Source organism: Strix uralensis, chromosome 22 (genome assembly GCF_047716275.1).
Source record: "Strix uralensis isolate ZFMK-TIS-50842 chromosome 22, bStrUra1, whole genome shotgun sequence".
NCBI lineage: Eukaryota > Metazoa > Chordata > Aves > Strigiformes > Strigidae > Strix > Strix uralensis.
The window spans coordinates 8,556,774-8,578,080 of NC_133993.1; the positions used below are offsets into that span (position 1 = coordinate 8,556,774).

At 65.0% G+C, this 21,307-nt stretch overlaps 1 protein-coding gene and 1 long non-coding RNA gene across 5 annotated transcripts; one reads left to right on the plus strand and one right to left on the minus strand.

Annotated features, from left to right (window-relative positions):
• Positions 1 to 1,669: 1,669 nt before the first annotated feature.
• On the plus strand, positions 1,670 to 17,885 carry SLC4A1 (solute carrier family 4 member 1 (Diego blood group)). Of its 4 annotated transcripts, XM_074892419.1 has the most exons (22): positions 1,670 to 1,775; positions 4,455 to 4,548; positions 4,676 to 4,772; positions 5,777 to 5,840; positions 5,972 to 6,072; positions 7,173 to 7,246; positions 7,429 to 7,606; positions 7,684 to 7,819; positions 8,030 to 8,120; positions 9,500 to 9,575; positions 10,176 to 10,360; positions 11,126 to 11,336; positions 11,452 to 11,652; positions 11,893 to 12,041; positions 12,815 to 13,009; positions 13,794 to 13,964; positions 14,237 to 14,326; positions 14,448 to 14,614; positions 14,729 to 14,982; positions 15,070 to 15,239; positions 15,463 to 15,636; positions 16,230 to 17,885. In XM_074892419.1, the coding sequence occupies exons 2-22, from the start codon at positions 4,531 to 4,533 to the stop codon at positions 16,308 to 16,310; spliced, it is 2,883 nt and encodes a 960-aa protein (XP_074748520.1). In that variant the 5' UTR covers positions 1,670 to 1,775; positions 4,455 to 4,530; the 3' UTR covers positions 16,311 to 17,885. The 4 variants fall into 4 exon arrangements, with proteins under 4 accessions (XP_074748520.1, XP_074748522.1, XP_074748521.1 ...); XM_074892420.1 differs by lacking the exon at positions 4,455 to 4,548 and having other exon boundaries at positions 1,672 to 1,775; XM_074892421.1 differs by lacking the exons at positions 5,777 to 5,840; positions 5,972 to 6,072 and having other exon boundaries at positions 1,671 to 1,775.
• On the minus strand, positions 3,751 to 4,446 carry LOC141953674 (uncharacterized). Its single transcript, XR_012631961.1, has 2 exons — positions 3,916 to 4,446; positions 3,751 to 3,885 (listed from the first exon to the last, which is right to left on the minus strand). It is a non-coding gene; the product is annotated as an uncharacterized LOC141953674 (long non-coding RNA).
• Positions 17,886 to 21,307: the final 3,422 nt, after the last annotated feature.

Below are 21,307 nucleotides of genomic sequence, written 5' to 3' on the forward strand. Positions count from 1 at the left end.
TGAAGCTGGGGGGCAGCTGTCCCCGGGGGGGGGGTCTCCTCTCTGCAGGGCCCAGCCCCTCGCCATGACGTGCCACCGGGGGGGACCCCGTGGGCAGAGCCACGTCGGGGGGGGGACAGGCTCCAGTTAGACCCTGGGCAGCCCCTGGGGTAGCTGGGGGGGGCCTTCACCCCCTCCCCGGCTGAGCTCAGCTGCCCCCCTCCCTGCCCCGGGTCCCCGCTTTGGGGGGATGCTGAGCATCACCCCTCCCCGTGGGCTCTGTGGGGTGCCTGAGACCCCCCCGAGTGTGGGGGGGGAGCACCCAGGGGGGTGTTTGTGCTGGGGGGGAGCCCCGCAATGCTCCCAGCACCCTGGTTTTTGCACCGTGCCTCAGTTTCCCCATTGATGTGACAGGGAAATCGGGGAGGGGGTGTGTGTGAATACCGTGGGCACCCACATCTCCCCCCCCAGCACCCAGATAAATCAGAGTCACCCTGAGCAGAGAGGCAACTCCCTCCCCCCAGCCATGACCCCTGGGGACATGTCCCCCCTCTCTGTGCCCCCCCGGGGTGCCCCACACCCTCCTCCACCCCTGCAAAGGGGACCCAGGCGGGGGGGGAGGGACCCCCAAAATCCCCAGGGCTGCTGCAGGGAGGGGAGCCCCCGGCAGCACCCAGATAAGGCCGAGGGCCCTTATCGGAGCACCCAGCCCACAGCTATCACCCCCCCGGCCCCGCAGCGGGTGCCACCAGGTTCCCAACGTGTGGGGGGGCCCACGGCCTCCAGCCTGGGTGGTCCCCACAGGACGGGGGGGCAGCACCATCCCCACCCCAGGGCCGGGGCACCAGCGATGCCCCAGCAGCCAGGAGGTCCTGGGGGGGGGGGGGGGGCTCGTGTGTGTGTGCAGACGTGTGTGTGTGCGTGCGTGTGCAAGGCTCGTCCCTCGTCCCTTGTCCCTTTCCCTGCACCCTGGGATTTGGGGCAGGGGGCCGGGAGCCCTTTAGGAAGGTTGCAAATGCAGAGACACGCGCGTGTGCACGCACACACGTGTACGTATCCGCGTGCGCCCACAAGTCAGTGCGTCCACAAGTTCGTGCGTGCACACGTGTGTGTGGGTGCACATGCATGCCTGTGGGTGCACACGCACACATACACCCACATGTGTGCACACGGCCGTGCACACACGTTTGCACACCCACACACGTGCGCTCGCCTCGCACCAGAGCAGCTGGGCCCGTCCCACCACCTCTCCGCGGGGCACCCCAGGGACGGTCACCCCAGGGGACAGATGACAGCTGGGCCACGTCCCTCGTCCCCACCGGGCACCTCACGCCTCCCCCCTCAGAGGAATGTCCCCAGGAACCCCCTTTTTTTTTTTATTTTTTTAAAAAAAAGGAGAAAACCCCAACCCCAGGTGAAGGAGGGGGACAGCCGGAGGATTCCCGGGGATTCCCCGCAGGGAAACCCGGAGCCTCGTAAACAAGATATCGGGGGGCACCGGGAGCGTGGCCCGGGCGAGCGAGCGGCTGGGAAGGGCCGCGGGGCACGGGCAGGCAGCAGGCAGGGCGCAGGCAGGGCGCAGGCAGGGCGCAACCTTGACGCCGCAAGATGTTGCGCCCCGATAACCTTGTTTACGGGGGGCCCCGGGGGGGGGGCTGGGTGAGCCCGAAGGGGGGGGAGATTAGGGAGGTGAGCGTGACTCAGGGCATTTGGGCTCTTTCCCCGCGGGCAGCAGCAGGCAGAGCGCGGGCAGGGGCTGGCAGCGAGGTCAGGGGGGTCGCGGAGCCACCCCAGGGGTAGGTGCGGGGTCATGGGTGGCGGCGGCGGCACCTTGGGGTGTCCCTGGGTGCTGGGGGGCAGGGTGGGCAGGGGGACAGCGGGGCCAGGCAGGAGGGGGAGCACCCTGGGGTGCCCCCGGTGTGGGGTGGGGTCTGTAGGGGTTGTCAGCGGGGTGGGCTGGGGTGGGAGGTGCTGTGGGGTGGGGGTATGGGCTGCATACTGAGCCACGGTGGTACCTGCCACGGGAGGGAGCTGAGCCCCGTGTGCGGGTGGCGTGGGACATATGGGCTCCATACTGAGCCATGGTGGTACCTGCTGTGGGAGGGAGCTGAGCCCCGTGTGGGGGTGGCGTGGGACGTATGGGCTCCATACTGAGCCATGGTGGATGGTGTGGGACATATGGGCTCCATACTGAGCCAGGCTGGTAGCCACTGCAGGAGGGGGACCAGCTGTGCCATGTGGATGGCGTGGGACGTATGGGCTCCATACTGAGCCACATCGGGTACTGGTTGCATGAGGGATCCCAGCCACACTGCGTGGGTGGCGTGGGACGTATGGGCTCCATACTGAGCACCTGCTGTGGGAGGGAGGTCCTGCACCAAGCCACATGGCGTGGTCAGTGTGGGAGGTATGGGCTCTATACTGAGCCATGCTGGATATATGGTGTAGGAGGCACAAGCCCAGTCCTGAGTCACGCTAGCCGCATGGTGTGGGCGGTATGGGCTCTATACTGAGTGCCTTGGCAGGTGGGGTGGGAGATACGGGCTCTCTACAACGCACGTGGGGTGGGAGGTATGGACTCCATACCATGCACACGGTGTGGGACGTACGGGCTCTATAGGGTGCCCATGGGTGCCCCGGGCGGGACGTATGGGCTCTATAGGGTGCACGTGGGTGCCCCGGGTGGGATGTACGGGCTCTATAGGGTGCTCCCCAGCTGCCTGGCGGAGGAGGCCTGGGCTCTATACCACACACACGGCGTAGAGCCTATGGGCTCTATACGGTGCCGGGCAGCACAGGGATGGATGTGGCAAGTGCCGGTGCCCTGGGCACAGGGTGACCGGTGCCCCGCGGGTCCCCCAGCCCCTCACCGTGGCCTCGGGGCAGCGGGGGGGAGCGGGGCGGGGGCCGACACCGGCTGGGCGTTATCAGCGGGATGCAGCCCGGCACACCGGGCTGATGCAAGAGCCGCCGGCGGGGCTCGGGGGGGGCCGGGGGGGGGGGCCCCGGGACTGGGGGGCCGGGGGCCGCCAGCGCTGCGGGGCCAGGCGGGGCAGGAAGGAGGAGGCCGGGTCTGGAGCCGGCCGGGATTCCCGTGGCCTCGCCGTGGCTCCCACACCCCACCGGGGTCTCCGCGGCCCCCCCCGGCTCCCGCGGCCCCCAGCCTCCTGCGTCACCCTGGTGAGATCTGGGGGGGCTGGTCCCCCCACAAAGCCTCCCCCCCCCATGCCCTGGACTTGCACACACACATACACCCCCCTCGTGACCCCCCACCTGCGTGGGGTCCCTGGGCCGGGATGGGGGGGGGATGGGGGGGCAGCTGGGGTCCCCGTCCACCCAATCTGAGGGGGGTCTCCATGGGGGGGGGTTGGGGCTGGGGGGGCGGGGGGGCTGGGGTTCCTGAGGCAGGACATCCCCCCCCTCCCGGAGGCTCTGGGTTGGGGGGCAGGTGAGGGTCACGGGGGGTGGGGGACTATGGGGAATGGGGGGGTCCCGATGTCTGGGACCCTCCGGGGCGGCGGGGGCGGGGGGGGCGAGTGCGGGGGCAGGGCGCCCCCTGGCGGTTGTCCCCCAGCACGGCCCCGGGGCAGCTGCGGCGGGGGGGGGGGCGGTGAGGGCACAGGCTGCACCCTCCCACCTCCAGGCACCCACGAACCGCCCGGGGGGCTGCAGAGGTTTTGGGTGCTGAGCTGAGGGGCGGGGGGGGGGGAGGGCAGCTGGGTCCCCTCCCCACTGTGCACTCTGGGGTGCTGCGGGGTCCTTGTGCCGTCCTGCTTCGGGGTGTCCCCGTGAGCCCAGCTGTGCCTCAGGTTCCCCTCTGCCAGCGGCTGTGGGGGCTCGCTGGGGGCCCCAGCCGCTGCGGTGTGGGACCCCGGCCCCTGGGCGTGGGTCTGTATGGGCCCCCACCTATGTCTGTGGGTCTGTGTGAGCCCCCACCTATGTCTGTGGGTCTGTGTGAGCCCCCACCTGTGTGTGTGGGTCTATTTGGGACCCCAGTCCCAATGTGTGGGTCTATATGGGCCCCCCACCTTTGTCTGTGGGTCTATATGAGCCCCCACCCCATGTCTGTGGGTCTATATGAGCCCCCACCCATGTCTGTGGGTCCATGGGGGACGTGACCCCGGGGGCAAGACGCGGCAGGGCCAGCCGGCGTGCGTGGGCAGGGGTGTGCTGGGGCGGGATGCCATGTCCCTGGTGGGAAGCTGCCGGGGCTCTGCCGGGGCCTGACGTCGGTTCCCACCCGGGCTGGCGGCAGGGCAGGGCACCGCTTCCCCGGGGACCCCCGGCCCTGGGACCTCCTGGCCCGCGGGGAGCAGGTTACGCGGGTGGGAGCTGCGGGAATGGCCCCTGCGTCCGGCCCCAGCCCCATCCCAGGGGACAAACCCCCCCCAAACCCGGGGGGGTACCGAGCGCTGCCCCGGCCTTTTCTAACATCTTCTCTCTCCCTTTCCCCCGCGCTCGCCCCGACGCCGCAGAGTTGCCGGGTTATGGTGCCGCCGGGCTGATCGCGGGGACGCAGCGAGGCGGTGGCGGGGGGCCGAGCCCGGAGCCATGGAGGGGCCCGGCCAGGTAGGGAGACCCGGCCCCCAGCCCTGGCTCTGCCGCTGCGCCCCGGCCGGCTCCCACCCCCGGCACAGCCCCGGCGAGGCGCTGGGGGTGCTGGTCCCCGCTGAGCCCCCTTCTGTCTGTCCCGCAGGAGGCCTACGAGGAGGGGATGAGGAGGAGCCTGGACCCCGAGGGCTACGAGGACCCCGGCATAAAGGGCCCCCACCTATCGCTGGGGGAGATGAGCAGTGAGTGGCTCCGGCGGGTGCTGGGGGGCACTGGCACGGGCACCAGCATTGCACGAGGGATGGCGTTGCACGGGCACCGGTGTCATACGGACACCAGCGTTGCACGGGGGATGGCGTTGCATGGGGGCTGGCACCGGCGTTGCACGGGAACCGGCACCAGGTGGGTGCCAGCGTCGTGGGGGCACTGGTGGTTCAAGGTCGCACGTTGCATGGGCGCCAGAGTTTCGTGGGTGCAGCTCTGATGGGTACTGGCATGGCACAGGCGTGTTGCACGGGCACTGGCGTTGCATCGGCACCATGTCACGTGGGTGCCAGCATGGCACAGACATGTTGCACGGGCATCAGCGTTGCACAGGCATGTTGCATGGGTGCCAGGGTTGCATGGGCACCAGAGCTGCATGGGTGCCAGCGTCGCATGGGTGCCAGCAGGGCACAGACATGTTGCATAGGCACCAAGCGTTGCACGGGTGCCAGCATGGCACAGATGTGTTGCATGGGCACCAGCATGGCATGGGTGCCAGCCATTGCACAGACGTGTTGCACGGGTGCCAGCCTTGCGCGGGTGCCAGCATGGCACAGAGGTGTTGCATGGGCACCAGCATGGCATGGGTGCCAGCCATTGCACAGACGTGTTGCATGGGTGCCAGCCTTGCGCGGGTGCCAGCGGGGCTCGCTCGGTCAGGCAGGGACACGCAGCCCTCGGGATCGCGTCACCCAAAGGCAGTGACACCCTTTGCTGAGGCCCCGGCACCGATGAGGTGCCCGAGCTGTGGGTGCCCGAGATGTGGCCTCAAGGCCACGACCAAGACCCCCCGGAGGGAGGTGAGGGGAGTTTGGGGGGGTCTGTGTGCCCCGGGGTATCCCCTTGCCTGAAGCTCAATTGATTCGGAGCTGCCACCCCAAAGTGGGTGCTTGGGCCGTACCGGCTCCCCGCATCCAGACCCCTGGGTCCCCGTTCGGGGTGACGCAGGTCGGGGGGTAACGCTGCCGCCTGTTCTGCGCAGGGGCCAGCACCGGGTCCCCCTTGCACGCGTGGAGGGCCAGAGCCGAGGAGCTGTCGCCCCTGCGGTGAGTCCCCCAAATCGGGGAGGGGGCCGGACGCTGCCCCACTTCCCCGGCTGGCATCGGCAAGGGGAGGCTGCCGGCACCCATGGGTGCCCAGCGCTGACCCCCCTGCCCCGGCGGTGTGTGTTTTGCAGCCAGTATTTGCCCAGCCGCCGGGGATGCTATGACCTGGACGGGAGGAGGCGCGCGGCTGGGGCCCCCCCGGGACAGGCGAGCCGCCGTGGCGGAGGGCAGCGTGAGTGACCCGCGGGGGCACCGGGGGACAAAGCCCAGCCCCGGCGTTCCCCCCCCACCTCCCCTCCACCCCAGCCCTCCGTCGCGCCGCTCACCCCCCCCCCGGCTTTGCCGCCCCCGTCCCCGTCCCCCCCGCCGGGTGACCGTCACCCGGGCGTCAGGGCACGCGCCGTGGGGTGACCGCTGCCGCTTGCCCGTAATCGCCCGCTGATTGAGGATAAATAAAGTCTTTGTTTGGGGTGAGGACAAGAACCACTTGGGGCTGAACGCTGGCTGGCGCCGGGCGGCCGGGACGAGGACAGGCTCGTGCCCACGTGCTGCGGCCAACGCCGTCGGGGACAATGTGGGGGGGACACGCGGCCCATCCCTGCTCCCATGGGCACAGCATCCCTCGGCCGGCAGAGCAGGATGCGGCTCCTGTGGCATCACCCCGCCGGGTGACCTAGCTGGGGACAGCGGGGGGACCGCGGTGGTCCCCGGTGGGGACGGAGGGGGACGGGGTGAGCATGTCCCCGGCACCGGGGTGGCCACAGGCGGGCGGGAGCTGCGCTGGTGTTTACTGTCAGCAAAGGCAAAGTGCTCCGGGATTTACGGTGCACACAGGGCGGCCACGGGGCGTGGGGCTGGGCCCCCTTATAGGGCCGGATCCGGCCTGCGGGACCGTGGGGAGCTGCAGGTAGGCGGGAGATGGGGACACCTCGAGATTCTGGGGTCTGGCTGGCCGGGGATGTTCTGTCCCCGTCCCAGTCCAAGTGGCTGGGGTCAGGGTTGTGCCAGTGGCAGGGTCACCCTGGCCTTGGTGGTGTCCCCAGGAACTGGGCTGCGGGATGCGAGGGGCTGGAGGTGGGCACCGGCACAGTGGGGGGTGATGGAGGGACACGTCCAGTAAACCCCAACTGGGTCTGGGATGGGGGAATGGGTGGGGGACACGTCCAGCGAGCCCCAACTGGGCCTGGGGTGGGGGTGATGGAGCAGGGGACACGTCCAGGCAATCCCAACTGGATCTGGGGTGGGGGTGATGGGGGACACCCCTCCAACAGACCCCAGGGGGGTCCGGGCCGGGGCAGGGACCAGCTAATGCGTTGGTGGCTCCGCTCACAGCTCCGTCGGTGACTGATGTGGACCTGGAGGCGGCGGGGAGCAGGAGGCTCGTGTCCCGGCGGGAGACCCATGAGGTGGGTGCTGCCCCAGGGACCCCCATTCCCTCCCCATTCCCAGGGGTGGATGGACTGTGACCACCCGGGGACCAACCTCAGGGCATGGGGCTGGGGGGCGGGATGCTGGCCTGGGAGCCGCAGCTCTGGGGGTCCCCGCTGCGGCTGGGGGGACCCTGACAACCCCCCGGCTCCGGCTGCAGGGCTACGTGGAGCTGCACCAGCTGGTCATGGACAGCAAGAAGGAGCTGTGCTGGGTGGAGGCTGGCCACTGGCTCAAGCTGGAGGAGGACTTCAAGGAAGCCGGCCACTGGGGCCAGCCCCGTCTCTCCTTCCTCACCTACCGCAGCCTCCTGGAGATCCGACGGGCTTTGGCCAAAGGTGGGGACACCGGCTGGGGCCTGGGATGGTGGTGGGGACCCCGTGCTGGCCGGCTGGTGACAGCGCTGTCCCCGCAGGCGTTGTGCTCCTCGATGTGGCAGCCACCTCGCTGGCAGCCATCGCCCACGTCCTCATCGACCAGATGATCTACGAGGGGCAGCTCAAGCCGCAGGACCGGGACGACATCCTGAGGAGGCTGCTGCTGCAGCACAGGTACGGCCAGCGCTGACGCACCCCTGGGGGGGACCCCGGGTGTCCGGGCTGGATCCAGCCCCAGCGAGTCCCACTGGACCCTGGCACCAGGTGGCAAAGCCGCTCTGGGGTTTGGCTTGAGCTCCCAGCCCAGTTTGGGGGTCCCCTGGGGCTTTGAGGGGGGGTTCAGTGGTGCTGGCCTGTCTGATGCCACCTTCCGTGCTGCTCTAGGCTCCCCAGCGAGGTCGAGGTGCTGCAGCACTCGGGCACGGGCCAGGCAGAGACAGAGAAGCCGCTGCTGGAGGGGCGCAGGGCCGAGCAGGCGAGTGGGGCCGGGGCTGCGGTGGGGGGCAGGGGGGGCTGCGGGGGGCAGGGGGGCCATTGGGGTGCAGGGTTGGGGGTGTCAGGTCCAGCCAGGGTATGGGGAGGGCTGCTGGGAGAGGCACAGGCACACACAGGGGCACGCACGAGGCGGTTCCACACCAAGCTCATGCAGGGACCCCCCCACGCTGTGCACCCACTGACACACGCTTGTGCACACTTGCACATGTATTTTGCCAGTCAGAGAGGGACCTGGGGGGGTTGATCAATAGCCGGCTGAACATGAGCCAGCAGTGTGCCCAGGTGGCCAAGAAGGCCAATGGCATCCTGGCTTGTATCAGCAATAGCGTGGCCAGCAGGGACAGGGAAGGGATCTCACCCCTGTGCTCGGCACTGGTGAGGCCGCCCCTCGATGAGGGGGTTCAGTTTTGGGCCCCTCCCTCCAAAAAGGCCCTTGAATGACTCGAGCGTGTCCAGAGAAGGGCAACGGAGCTGGTGCAGGGTCTGGAGCACAGGTCTGATGGGGAGCGGCTGAGGGAACTGGGGGGGTTTAGTCTGGAGAAGAGGAGGCTGAGGGGAGACCTCCTGGCCCTCTCCAACTCCCTGAAAGGAGGGTGCAGAGAGGGGAGATGAGTCTCTTGAGCCAAGGAACCAGCGGCAGGACAAGAGGGAATGGCCTCAAGCTGCGCCAGGGCAGGGTCAGACTGGCTCTTAGGAAGGATTTCTTTGCAGAAGGGGTTGTTGGGCGTTGGAATGGGCTGCCCAGGGCAGGGGGGGAGTCCCCATCCCTGGAGGGGTTGAAGAGTCGGGTTGAGCCAGCGCTGAGGGATCTGGTGGAGTTGGGAACGGTCAGGGTGAGGTTCATGGTGGGGCTGGAGGAGCTTCAAGGGCTTTTCCAACCTGGATGGTTCTGGGATTCTGTGAACCACAGGCACAAACACACACAAGTGCACGGGCACAAACACCCCCCCAAAGTCCCATGCACACCCCGCTTTCTGTCACCCTCACACACACGTGCACACACATGCACGCCTGTTGGGCACATGCACACGCACACACGTGGCTTTACACTCGCAGGTGTGTGCACACAGGTACGTGCACATGGGGGAGGCGTTGCCGTGGGGTGGTGCAGAGGTGGGAGGGAGGGAACCGGGCTGGCGGGGGACAGAGGGGGACACACAGGGGATGGAGGGGGACATGCAGGGGACAGCAGGGGACATGCAGGGGATGGCGGGGGACACGCAGGGGATGGTAGGGGACATGCAGAGAATGGAGGGAGACACTCAGGGGACAGAGGGGAAGATGCAGGGGACAGAGGGGGACACGCAGGGGACGGCCACCACGGATGGCTGATCCCTGCCATCCATCTGCCTGCAACAGAGCCCAGGCGGGACCACTAGACCCCAGCTCCCCGAGAAGGTCCCCGAGGATGCCGAGGCCACGCTGGTCCTCGTGGGTGAGTGGTCAGTGGGGAGGTGGGTGCAGGGTGAGGGTGGTGGGTGCGGGGTGAGGGTGGTGGGTGCGGGGCTGGGGTGCACAGCGGGAGCTTTGGCATCTGCCCGTCGCTGCCTGCTCGCTCACTCGCTGCATTTCTTGCACCTTTTTTGACTCTCCCCCTCCTCAGCCCTCGCCGCCGCCTGCTGCTGCTCAGCGCTGCTCTCTGGGCCCCCTGTCCCCATGTCCCTTGGCCTCACTCCCCTGTGCACCCACACCCTCATGTCTCTGTGTCCCCTGCGCCCCTGTGTCCCCATGCCCTGATGTCCCTGTGCTCCCATTCCCGCCTATCCCTGTGTCCCTATGTCCCTGTGTCCCCACGTCCGTGTGTCCCTGTGCCTCAGTGTCCTCACGTCTTTGTGCCCCAATCCTATTCCCTTTGTCACCCCATGTCCCCGTGCCTCTGTGTCACCTTGTCTCCATATCCCAATGGCCCTGTGTTTCAATGTCCCCATGTCTCCATGCTCCTGTGTCCTCCTGTCCCTCTGTCCCCCTGTCCCTGTGCCCCGTGTCCCTGTGCCTCGCCCCCCATGACCCCCATCCCGTCCCGTCCTCCCCCCAGGCTGTGCAGACCCCCTGGAGCAGCTGACACTGGCCTTCGTGCGCCTGAAGGACGCGGTGACACTGGATGCTGTCCTCGAAGTGCCCCTACCTGTCCGCTTCCTCTTCGTGGTCCTTGGCCCCGACGCCCCCCACATCGACTACAAAGAAATCGGCCGCGCCGCTGCCACCATGATGTCTGAGAGGGTACAGCTCTCCCGCCATTGTCACCGGCGCTGCCACCGCCACAGCTCTGCTATCCGGGGTGCCACCCCCCTGAGCACCTCAGAGTCCCCAGAGCCGGGGCTGCGCCCTCTAACAGGGCCCGTCCACCTGTGCCACGTCCCTCTCTGTGCTCGTGTCCCTGTGTCCCCACGCCACTGTGTCCCCTCATCCCCACACACCTGTGTCCTCAGCCCTCTGGGTCTCCATGTCCCTATGCGCCCCTGTCCCCATGTCCCCATCTCCACAGGCACCCCTGTCCCCATGTCCATATGCATCCCTGTCCCCACACTTCTGTGTCCCTGTTGGCCCCATGCTCCTGTGTCCCCATGTCCCCATGCCCCTGAGGTCAAATGTCCCCAGGCAGCCATGTCCCCATGCTCCTGTGGTCCTATGTCCCTCATGTCCCCATGTTCCCCCTTACCCCATGTCCCCATGTTCCTGTGACCCCATGTCCCCATGCCCCTGAGGTCAAATGTCCCCATGTCCCCAAGCAGCCACACCCCCACGCTCCTGTGGTCCTACATCCCTCCCGTCCCCATGTTCCCCCTTACCCCACATCCCCATGCCCCTGTGGTCTCACACCCGCTGTTCCCAAGCCCCCATGTCCCTATGTCCCCCCTCATCCTCACACCCCCAGTCCCCACCATACCCCATCCCCGCGGGGCTGCTCAGGGGCTGGGTGGGTGCCCAGCAGCACCCAAGGGTGCTGAAGATGCCTCACCTTCCATCCCCGGGGCCACCCCGCAGGTCTTTCGCCAGGACGCCTACCTGGCCGAGGGCCGCCAGGACCTGCTGCGGGGGGTGGAGGACTTCTTGGAGGCCAGCATCGTCCTGCCGCCCACCGAGACCCCCAACGAGCAGCTCCTCCGCAGCCTGGTGCCGCTGCAGCAGCAGCTGCTCCGCCGCCGCTACCAGCCCCGCGACAAGGCGCTGGCTGAGACCTTCCTAAAAGATCTGAGTACGTCTGGGACCACCCTGCTCCCCCCCAGGGATCCCCCATCCCCGTGGCTGGCGGGACCCACCCCCCCCTTGCATGCGGGGTCCCCCCATGGCCACCTGCTCGTGTCCCCCAGGGCTGGAGGAGCCGGCGGCGGAGGACGACCCCCTGCGCAGGACGGGGCGACCTTTTGGGGGGCTGGTGCGGGACATCCGCCGCCGGTACCCCAAATATCTCAGCGACATCAAAGACGCCCTCAACCCCCAGTGCCTGGCTGCTGTCATCTTCATCTACTTCGCGGCGCTGTCACCCGCTATCACCTTTGGAGGCTTGCTGAGTAATGGGGGGGACAGGCTGGGGACACGCCGGGGGACAGGGACATGGCCTGGCTGGGCACGGGGCGGGGGGGCTGGGGGAGCGGGGTGCCACCGCCTGCAGCACCATCCCCTGGGGATGCTCCTCGGGGGTTATTACACCCCCTAATCCCAGTGCTGAGGAGCGTGGGGAGGGGGGACACAGCGCTGTCGTGTCCCCCCGCCCCGGCACCCACTGGCTCTGCCTTCCCCCCCCTCCCCAGGTGAGAAGACCAAGGGCATGATGGGGGTGTCGGAGCTGCTCCTCTCCACCTGCGTGCAGTGCGTCCTCTTCAGCATCCTCAGCGCCCAGCCCCTCCTCGTCGTCGGCTTCTCGGGGCCCCTCCTCGTCTTCGAGGAAGCCTTCTATGCGGTGGGTGCCACCCCGCACCCCTGGGTGCCCCCCACCCGCCGCCGGTGGTCCCCACGGTGGGCTCGTGGTGTCCCCACCCGCCCTGGCAGAGACACGGGGGTGCTGCCACGAGGGGATGTCATGTGGGGGGATGGCACAGGGGATGGCACTGGTGGGGATGTCGCGCGGGTGACGGGGCAGGGGTGAGGCCGCGCAGGTGACGGCACGTAGGGGATATCACCCATCGGGGGGGTGGCACAGGGGCGATGTGAGGTGACGCCACATGGGTGATGCCAAATAGCTGATGCCACGTGGGTGACACCACGCCAGGCGGGTGCTGCCATTGGGGTGCTGCCAGACTGGGGTACCACCATCGCCATCCCGGCACCCCACTAGTCCTCCCATTACACAAGCAGCCTCAAGCTGCACCAGGGCAGGGTCAGACTGGCTCTTAGGAAGGATTTCTTTGCAGAAGGGGTTGTTGGGCGTTGGAATGGGCTGCCCAGGGCAGGGGGGGAGTCCCCATCCCTGGAGGGGTTGAAGAGTCGGGTTGAGCCAGCGCTGAGGGATCTGGTGGAGTTGGAAACAGTCAGGGTGAGGTTCATGGTGGGGCTGGAGGAGCTTCAAGGGCTTTTCCAACCCAGATGATTCTGGGATTCTGTGATTCCAGCACTCCCAAGCCCCCAGGCAGGAGGTGCAGGGCCACTGTGGCATCCATGAGTGAAAGCCCACCCCTGGGTGCCCATGCCAGGGGCTCTGGGGGGCTGACAGGACTGTCTCCTCTGGCTCCCCAGTTCTGCAGCAGCCAAGGCATGGAGTACATCGTGGGCCGGGTCTGGATCGGCTTCTGGCTGATCCTGCTGGTGCTGGTGGTGGTGGCCTGCGAGGCCAGCTTCCTGGTGCGCTACCTGTCCCGCTACACCCAGGAGATCTTCTCCTTCCTCATCTCCCTCATCTTCATCTACGAGACCTTCTCCAAGCTTGTCACGGTGAGGGGCGCAGGGGTCCTGCGGTGGGGAAGAGTCGGCGGGGGGGGGCTGCAGACTGTGGTCATCCCTTGGGTTTCCATAGAAACGGTGGGAGCCAGGCGAGGGATGCAGGCGAGGGATGGAGCCCGTCTCCCAGTGTTTTCGCCCCCTTCCCAGGTGTTTCCCAGCTCGTGCTTTTCTCCACAGGGGGATTTTGGGGCAGGGAGGTGAAGCCCAGGCCCAGGTCCCACCTGGCCTGCAGCAGACATGGTCCTTGCCCAGGAACTGCCCAGAGAACCCCAATTTCTTCCCCCATCCCCTGGCTCAGACCCTTCCCAGCTGACTGGTACCAATGGGACGGTGTCACCCCACACACTGGGTGCCCACAGGGACATCTCTGGTGCAGGAGAGGTGACAGGCAGGACACATACGCCACCACACCCTGGACCCCCCATCGCACCGAGGGGTCCCTGTGCACCCCTCCACGAGCTCAGCGCGGCCCCAAACACCCCTGGGTGACGCATAGTCCGCAGCAGGGCCACAGTCATCCCTCCCCACCGTGCCACCCAGCCCCGGCTCCAGCCCCATTTCTGAAGGAGCATGGAGAAAACCAAGCCTAAAAATACCCCCCTGCTCGCCGTGTGCCAAGCTCCCAGCCTCGCCGGTCACGCTGGCACGCACCCTGCACCCACACACCCACCGGGACGGTGCCGCGGGGCTCCCCACACGGCAGGAGGGGTTCCCCCATCCCCACCCACTAAGCGGGGATCCCATCCTCCCTGACCTCCTCCTCTTCCCTCCCCAGATCTTCAACGATCACCCGCTAAAGCAGATTTACGACAATGTGGAGCCCACGGTCCAGCCCAAGGTGCCGCAGCCCAACACGGCACTGCTGTCCCTCGTCCTCATGGCCGGCACCTTCTTCCTGGCCATCTTCCTCCGCATGTTCAAGAACAGTGCTTTCCTGCCTGGCAAGGTGAGGATGGGGGGGGTGGCACGGTGGCATCCCCCCAACACCTCACTGGACCCGGGGTCAGCGCTGGGACCAAAACGGGCGCTTGGCGGGTGCTGGTAACTGAAAGGGGCTGGCCGAGACCATGCAAACTCATTGCATGTTCCTGCAAAGGTCTTTGCTTGAGCTTGCTGCCGGTGGGGAGATGGTGTGGGGGGATCCCCTTGGCTGGGTGGGGACCCCCTTGGCTGGGTGGGGCCACAGGCGGGTTTAACGCGGTCACGGTGTCCCCACAGGCCCGGCGCTTGATCGGGGATTTCGGGGTGCCCATCTCCATCTTCATCATGACGCTGGCCGACTTCTTCATCAAGGACACGTACACGCAGGTCCGGGAGCAGCGGGAGGGCAGGACTGGGGAGGGGGGGGATGGGTGTCCCCAACAAGGGGACATGGAGTGCTTGTCCCTGTGCCCTGTCCCCTCACTCCCCCCTCTCTGCTCCCACGCAGAAACTGAACGTCCCCAAAGGGCTGGAGGTCACCAACTCGACTGCCCGGGACTGGTTTATCAACCCCATGGGGGGCAACAACGACTTCCCCATCTGGATGATGTTCGCCTCCGTGCTACCCGCTATCCTGGTCTTCATCCTCATCTTCCTCGAGACGCAGATCACCACGTGAGGACGGCGGGGGGTGGTACAGGGAGGGAGGGGAGGGCTGCGGGGTGCCTGGCAGGACAGGGATGGAAGGGGACCTCTCACCACCGACTCTTCCTCCTCTGTCCCCGGCAGCCTCATCGTCAGCAAACCCGAGAGGAAGCTGGTGAAGGGCTCCGGCTTCCACCTGGACCTGCTGCTGATCGTGGCCATGGGGGGCCTGGCGGCCCTTTTCGGCATGCCCTGGCTCAGCGCCACCACCGTGCGCACCATCACCCACGCCAACGCCCTCACCGTCATGAGCAAGGCCACCGCTCCCGGAGACAAGTCCCAGATCGTGGAGGTCAAGGAACAGCGCATCAGCGGCTTGTTGGTGGCCGTGCTCATCGGTGAGCTGGGGAGGTGCCCCCCAACCTAGGTGGCGAGCACTGGCTCCCCCCAACAAGCTCTCCTTGACCCCTCCTTCTCCACCGCAGGCGTCTCCATCCTCATGGAGCCCATCCTGAAGCACATCCCTCTGGCCGTGCTCTTTGGCATCTTCCTCTACATGGGCGTCACCTCCCTTTTTGGCATCCAGCTCTTTGATCGCATCCTGCTCTTGCTGATGCCACCCAAGTACCACCCCAAAGAGCCCTACGTCACCCGGGTGAGTGAGCCCTGGGTGGCTTGGGGGTGTCCTGGGCTGCAGCACCCCGTGGTGCTACCTGTAATTGCTTGGGGCTCCCCAAAGAACCTCCTCCTTCGGTGCTGATCTTCGCTGGGTTCTTGGGGCCACTGGTCCTGCCCCCCCACCAGCACCCAGCACCCTGGGAAGGGTGGCAGAGTGCTGGACCCACCACCCTGACCCCCCTGGGCTCCTCGTCCCACAGGTGAAGACTTGGCGGATGCACCTCTTCACCTTCACCCAGATTGTCGTCCTCGTGCTGCTGTGGGTGGTGAAGTCCACCCCGGCCTCGTTGGCGCTGCCCTTCGTCCTCATCCTCACCGTGCCCCTGCGGCGCTTCCTGCTGCCCAGGATCTTCCGGGACGTGGAGCTCAAATGTGTATGTAGCCTCAGTGTGGGCTGGGAGCCACCACGGTGCTGACCCTGTCCCTGTGCCCGTCCCTGTCCCCATCCTCATCCCTGTCCCCATCCTCATCCTCATCCCCATCTGTGTCCTCATTCCCATCCCTGTCCCCATCCTCATCCTCGTCTTCATCTTCATTCTCATCCTCATCCTTATCCCCATCTGTGTCCTCATCCCCATCCCCATCCCCATCCCCATCCTCATCCCCATCCCCATCCCCATCCCCATCCTCATCTTCATGTTCATCCCCATCTGTATCCTCATCCTCATCCCCATCTGTGTCCTCATTCCCATTCCTGTCCCCATCCTCATCCCTGTCCTTTCCCTCATCCTCATCTTCATCCCTCTCCCCAGCCCCATTCCGGTCCCCATCCCTGTCCCCAGTCCCATCCCAGCCCTCATCCCTGTCTCCATCACTGTCACTGTCCCTGTCCTCAATCCTGTTCCCATTGCTGTCCCCTCCCTGTCCCCATCCCTGTCCCCATCCCCATCTCCATCCCTGTCCCCATCCTCACCCCTGTCCCTGTCCCCGTCCCCGTCCCACCTCACGCCCTCTCCCGTCCCTCCAGCTGGACGCAGACGACGCCGCGGTGACCTTCGAAGAGACTGAGGGCACGGACGTGTACAACGAGGTGCAGATGCCCAGCTAAGGGCTCGCTGCCGCCCGCCCCCCGGATGGCCCCGCGCCCCCCCGGCCCCTCACCCCCCCACACCCGCTTACAGCTCCACTGCTGCCGTCCCGGGGCCTCTGGGCGATGGAGGAGAACTTGGGGACACAGCCCCAGAGCCCCAGTCCCCACCTGCGCACCCTGGGAATGGAGCCTTTTTTTTTTTTTTTTTCCCTTTTTTTGTTTTTTTTTTTTAAATATTTTGGATGCTGTGATCTCACCCGCACTTTGCTACCTACTGGGGAAGAGGCTGCCTGGGCAGGGGGGGGATCCCATGGGGCACCCCGCACCCCATGACAGGGCGGGATGACCCGTGCCCCATGTCACCGTCGTGTCCCCGAGGCCACTCTGGGGCCGTGACTGGGCACCAAACACGGGATGGAGCCTGAGGAAGACGCCCAAGCCCAGATGGAGGATGAAGGCAGGGACGGGGCGACACAGCGGGGATGGAGACGCAGTGGAATGGGGTCCCCCCCTATTCCCCCCTGCCCTGCTGCCTCCCCGCGGGACCCCCCCCTGCCCAGCCCCTCTTCCCCAGACGAACTTTCAGTGCTAATGAGCACGAGCTGGGACAGACCCTTCACCCCACAGACCCCTTTTTCCCCTTTTCTCCATCGTTTGCTCCGGTGAGAGCATCCCGGCTGCTCCGCTGCGCTCCCGGCCGCTCCCAGCATCTCCCGGGGTCGGGATGTAAATAGTCCAGCGAGGGGGTTTATATATTTGCAATGAAGATAATCATGCTAAAAAACACACCAAAAAAATTACGCTGATGCTTCTGCAGGTAGGATTCACTCAGAACCAAACAAATATAAAAAAAAAAAAAAAAGGCCAAAAAAGCACCTTAAAAATGAAAAAATTCGGAAAAACAAAAAAGCAGCTGCAAGTGTAATCTGTATATTTGATGCTAGCGATTGGGGGAGTTTGTAATTTATTTCTAAAGGCTGATTGTGCCCCCGCCCACGGCGGGGGCCGTGTGTGTGTGTGTGTATATACTAGAGAGAAACTATATAAAAATTTACGATTTTCTAGAAAGGCTTATTTTAAAGGATCCTGGTCAGGGCCTAAACTCTACGGACCAGTCCGGCATCGTCGTTTAACTGACGAATTTTAGTATCATTCCTTTTTATTTTTTTAGCATTTCAATTAAATCCATGTAGTTTTTCCTTGATTTTTCCCTTTGCTTTGCTGACCACATCTTGCCCCGTTTCTGCCAGGATTGCTCCCAAACTGGCCGAGCATCCCCCTGTGTCTGCCGGGGCTGATCCTGCCCAGGTCAGACCCAAGGGCCGGATCCAGCCCGGGCGCAGCGCACCCGATCAGGCTGCGAATTTGCTCCTTTTTGCATAAATCAGAGCGAGGGGGACCCCAAAATCAGCGTGGGGGATGGCGGAGGGGGGGCAGCCGTGCCTGGGGCTGCGCTACCTCGTGTTTGGGTTGGTTTAGTTTTATTAATTATGTATCTGAAATAAACAATATCGCGAGCTTCGGGGTTTTTTTCTTCCCTTCCCCACCCACCTCTGTATCAGGCTTTAATAAAAAAATGAATAAAATCAGAAAGGAAGTGGGGTTTTTCTTTCTGGTTGGGCATTTGCTGGGGGGGGGGCGGGGTCACCTTATTTAACTCGCCCCACACAAAAGAGCAGCAGTTTGGAGGTGTCTGCCCCCCCACCCCAAGATGCTCGGTGCAGCTGTACCAAGAGGTTTGCCGTGGGGTCCTGGGATGGTCAATACATCCCAGCATCCCGGGATGCTCCCTGTAGCCATCCCAGAATGTTCCCTGCAGCCATCCCGGGATGCTCCCCATGGTCATTCTGGGATGCTCCTCATGGTCATCCTGGGATGCTCCCTGAAGCCATCCTGGGATGCTCCCCATGGTCATTCTGGGATGCTCCTCACGGTCATCCTGGGATGCTCCCTGAAGCCATCCTGGGATGCTCCCCAGGGTCATTCTGGGATGTTCCTTGCAGCCATCCTGGGATGCTTCCCATGGTCATCCTGGGATGCTCCCCACAGCCATCCCCGGATGTTCCCTGCAGCCATCCCAGAATGCTCCTCATGGTCATCCTGGGATGCTTCCCATAGTAATTCTGGGATGCTCCCTGCAGCCATCCCAGAACGTTCCCTGCAGCCCTCCCGGGATGCTCCCAATGGTCACCCCAGGGTGCTCCCCACAGACATCCTGGGATGCTCCTCATGGTCATCCTGGGATGTTCCTTGCAGCCATCCCAGAATGCTCCTCACGGTTATCCTGGGATGCTCCCCATGGTCATCCTGGGATGTTCCCTGCAGCCATCCCAGAATGTTCCCCACAGCATCCCGGGATGCTCCCAATGGTCACCCCAGGATGCTCCCCACAGCCATCCCGGCATGCTTGCTGCATCCTGACATCCCAGAATGCTCCCTGTGGCCATCCCAGGATACTCAGCCCCCCCTGCACCCTGGGGTGCTGCCCTATTGCTGCCGTGGCTGTCCCCGCTCCGGGGGGGGGCACACGCTGAGCCGCCTGCCCGGGGATGTTGTAACACGCCGCAGCCCCCAGCCCCCCTCCTCCAGACCGTGCTGGCACTAAATTGACCCTGATTACCTGTAATCTCATTAACGAGAGCAATCAGCCGGGCTGCTGCCCCCACAGAAGACACCTGCCCACAGCCCAGCTCTGTAATCGGGGCCGTGGGAAGCGACGTGCCCGTTTGCCCGGAGCCTTTCTATGGGGCAAGCATCGGGGCCGGCATCTGCGCCAGCTCCTGACCGTGCCCCCAAACGCTCTCCGTGGGGCTGGGATAAATCCCACCGCCCTCACCGGCTTTTTCTGAGCCCGGCGTTGCTGCTTGCCGTTGTTTTCTGGGGATGGAGGTACGTGGCTGATGTTTTTCAGCCCAAGGCCTGCAGATCTGGCAGCTGCCTGTCCTTCTGCCGGCCTCACGTGGGCTAGCCACGCCGGGTGCCATCAGGAGGGCTCTGCGGGTCACCGTCACCGGCCGGACCCGCTGCTGCCATCCCTGCCGCCGAAACCCGGCGATGGAGGAAGGCCTCTGCCTGCGGCCGGGGCAGCCTGCCTGCACCCCGTCCTTCCCACCTTCCACCCTGGGAAGAGATTTTTATTCCCTGGGAGATGTCAATGAGGTCACTGCCACGGAATCCGGCCTGGCTGGGGGGGCGGATTTAGGTCAAGCTCTCATCTGAGCTTGACTTAGCCCAGCGAAATGTGGTTGGGGGGTGATTCGTGGCGGGGACCTGCAGCGGTGGTTGGCGGCAGGGTGTGAGTTGGCAAGGGAAAAAGAAAAAATAATTAATAGGTTTGCTAACGAGGAGGGGGGAGCGCGGGAGAGCTGGGTCACGTCGCAGCATCACCCCTGGAAGGGGAGAGCCCTGGTGCTGGGGGGGGGGGGTGTGTCAGGGTGCCCCCAGCATCACGGGGTGCTTTGTGCCATCAGGCAGCTGAGCTGCCCTCGGCTCTGCTGCCTGCACCTCTGCCCGTGCAGGCAGGGCCACAGCCTGCCCGCGACAGCCGCGGATCTCCTCGAGGTGTACGGCAGAGCGCTGGTGCTGTTCGTGCGCTGAGCAAGTGAAAATGAAAATAAAAAACTCCAAAAAGGCTGCAGTTGCACCATCGTGCTGCACCTTTATTTGCAAAAATACGAATTACTCAAATAACAGTAAATAAAAAAAAAAATCCCTTGGTTAGAAGCAAGCCCTGGGGAGGGCACAGAGCAAGGGGGGGAGCGTTCGGGGTGCGTTTGTGAGGAGCCCCCGTTTCTGGCCCACCTGCTGCAGGGGGCTGTGGCTCAGTTCCAGGGCTCTGGTGTCCCTCCTCGGTGGCAAAAGCCGCACAAACACGTTCCGGGGGGGGGGTCCGAGCTGCACTCAGGGCCACAGAGGGTTTGCACACCCCATCTAAAATGGCTTTTTGTGTTTTTTTTTTTAAAAAAAAAAAAAGGTTAAAAATTAAAAAATGTTGATTTTCACGTTTGGCCTGATTGTCTCTAAATATTTTGTTGGTTTTTTTTCCTTTGCAATTTTTCCCTGTTGCAAAACAGTGACATTTCACCTCATTTAGGCCAGGGAAAACAGCTCAGCTGAGGCCTTTTCCACGCAGAATAAATATATATATATATTTTTTTTTTTTTTTAAGCTTTCACTGGAGGGATTACTGCTCGGCGCCGAAGCCGACTGGCGCGGCTTGGCACACCTCGGCGGCCGTGCCGGCTGGAGGCAGGACCGCGGGACGTGGCGGAGGGGCCGTCCGTCCGTCCGTCCGTGTCTGATCCTTTGCTCGGGGATAAGGCCCAAATAAATCACTTGCACAGCCCGGCTTCCCCCCACCACCCCCAAATCAACCTGAGGGGGCAACCTGCACCCAGATTTGGGGATTATTATAATTATTTTTGTTCCTTTTCCATAGAAACAGGTGGAAATCTCCCAGATTTTGGCCATTCCTGTGCAGCCAGCTGGAGAGTCCCGAGGCCTGACCCCACGTTCCCCCGCCTCATCCTGCCACCCTGGGGTGGGGTGGGGGGGCTACCCACCACATCCTGCTCCCCGCTGCCTTGTGGCAGGTGCCTGCCCGGAGCTGCCTGCGCCGGCCTGCCCGGTAGCGTGCAGATGGCCGGAGCTCGCCGGTAGCGCGCGGGCAGCCGGTAGCGTGCAGATGGCCGGAGCTCGCCGGTAGCGTGCGGGCAGCCGGTAGCATGCAGATGGCCGGAGCTTGCCGGTAGCGCGCGGGCAGCCGGTAGCGTGCAGATGGCCGAAGCTCGCCGGTAGCGTGCGGGCAGCCGGTAGCGTGCAGATGGCCGAAGCTCGCCGGTAGCGCGCGGGCAGCCGGGAACGCGCCGGCGGCCTGGAGCAGCCGTGGCGTGCGGGAGGCCTGTGGCCGTAGCGTGCAGGCAGCCCCGGCCGGCCGGTTGCGTGTGAGCGGCAGCGGGGTGGCCGGTGGCACCGTGGAGGCAGCCCGGGGTGGCCGGTGGCGTGCAGGCAGCCTG

Excerpts from the sequence above, each read along its gene's own strand:
- SLC4A1 (XM_074892419.1), top strand. Across the intron at positions 7,247-7,428 it reads CCCGGCGGGAGACCCATGAG|GGCTACGTGGAGCTGCACCA; the intron begins GTGGGTGCTGCC and ends CTCCGGCTGCAG. Across the intron at positions 13,965-14,236 it reads GTGCTTTCCTGCCTGGCAAG|GCCCGGCGCTTGATCGGGGA; the intron begins GTGAGGATGGGG and ends GTGTCCCCACAG.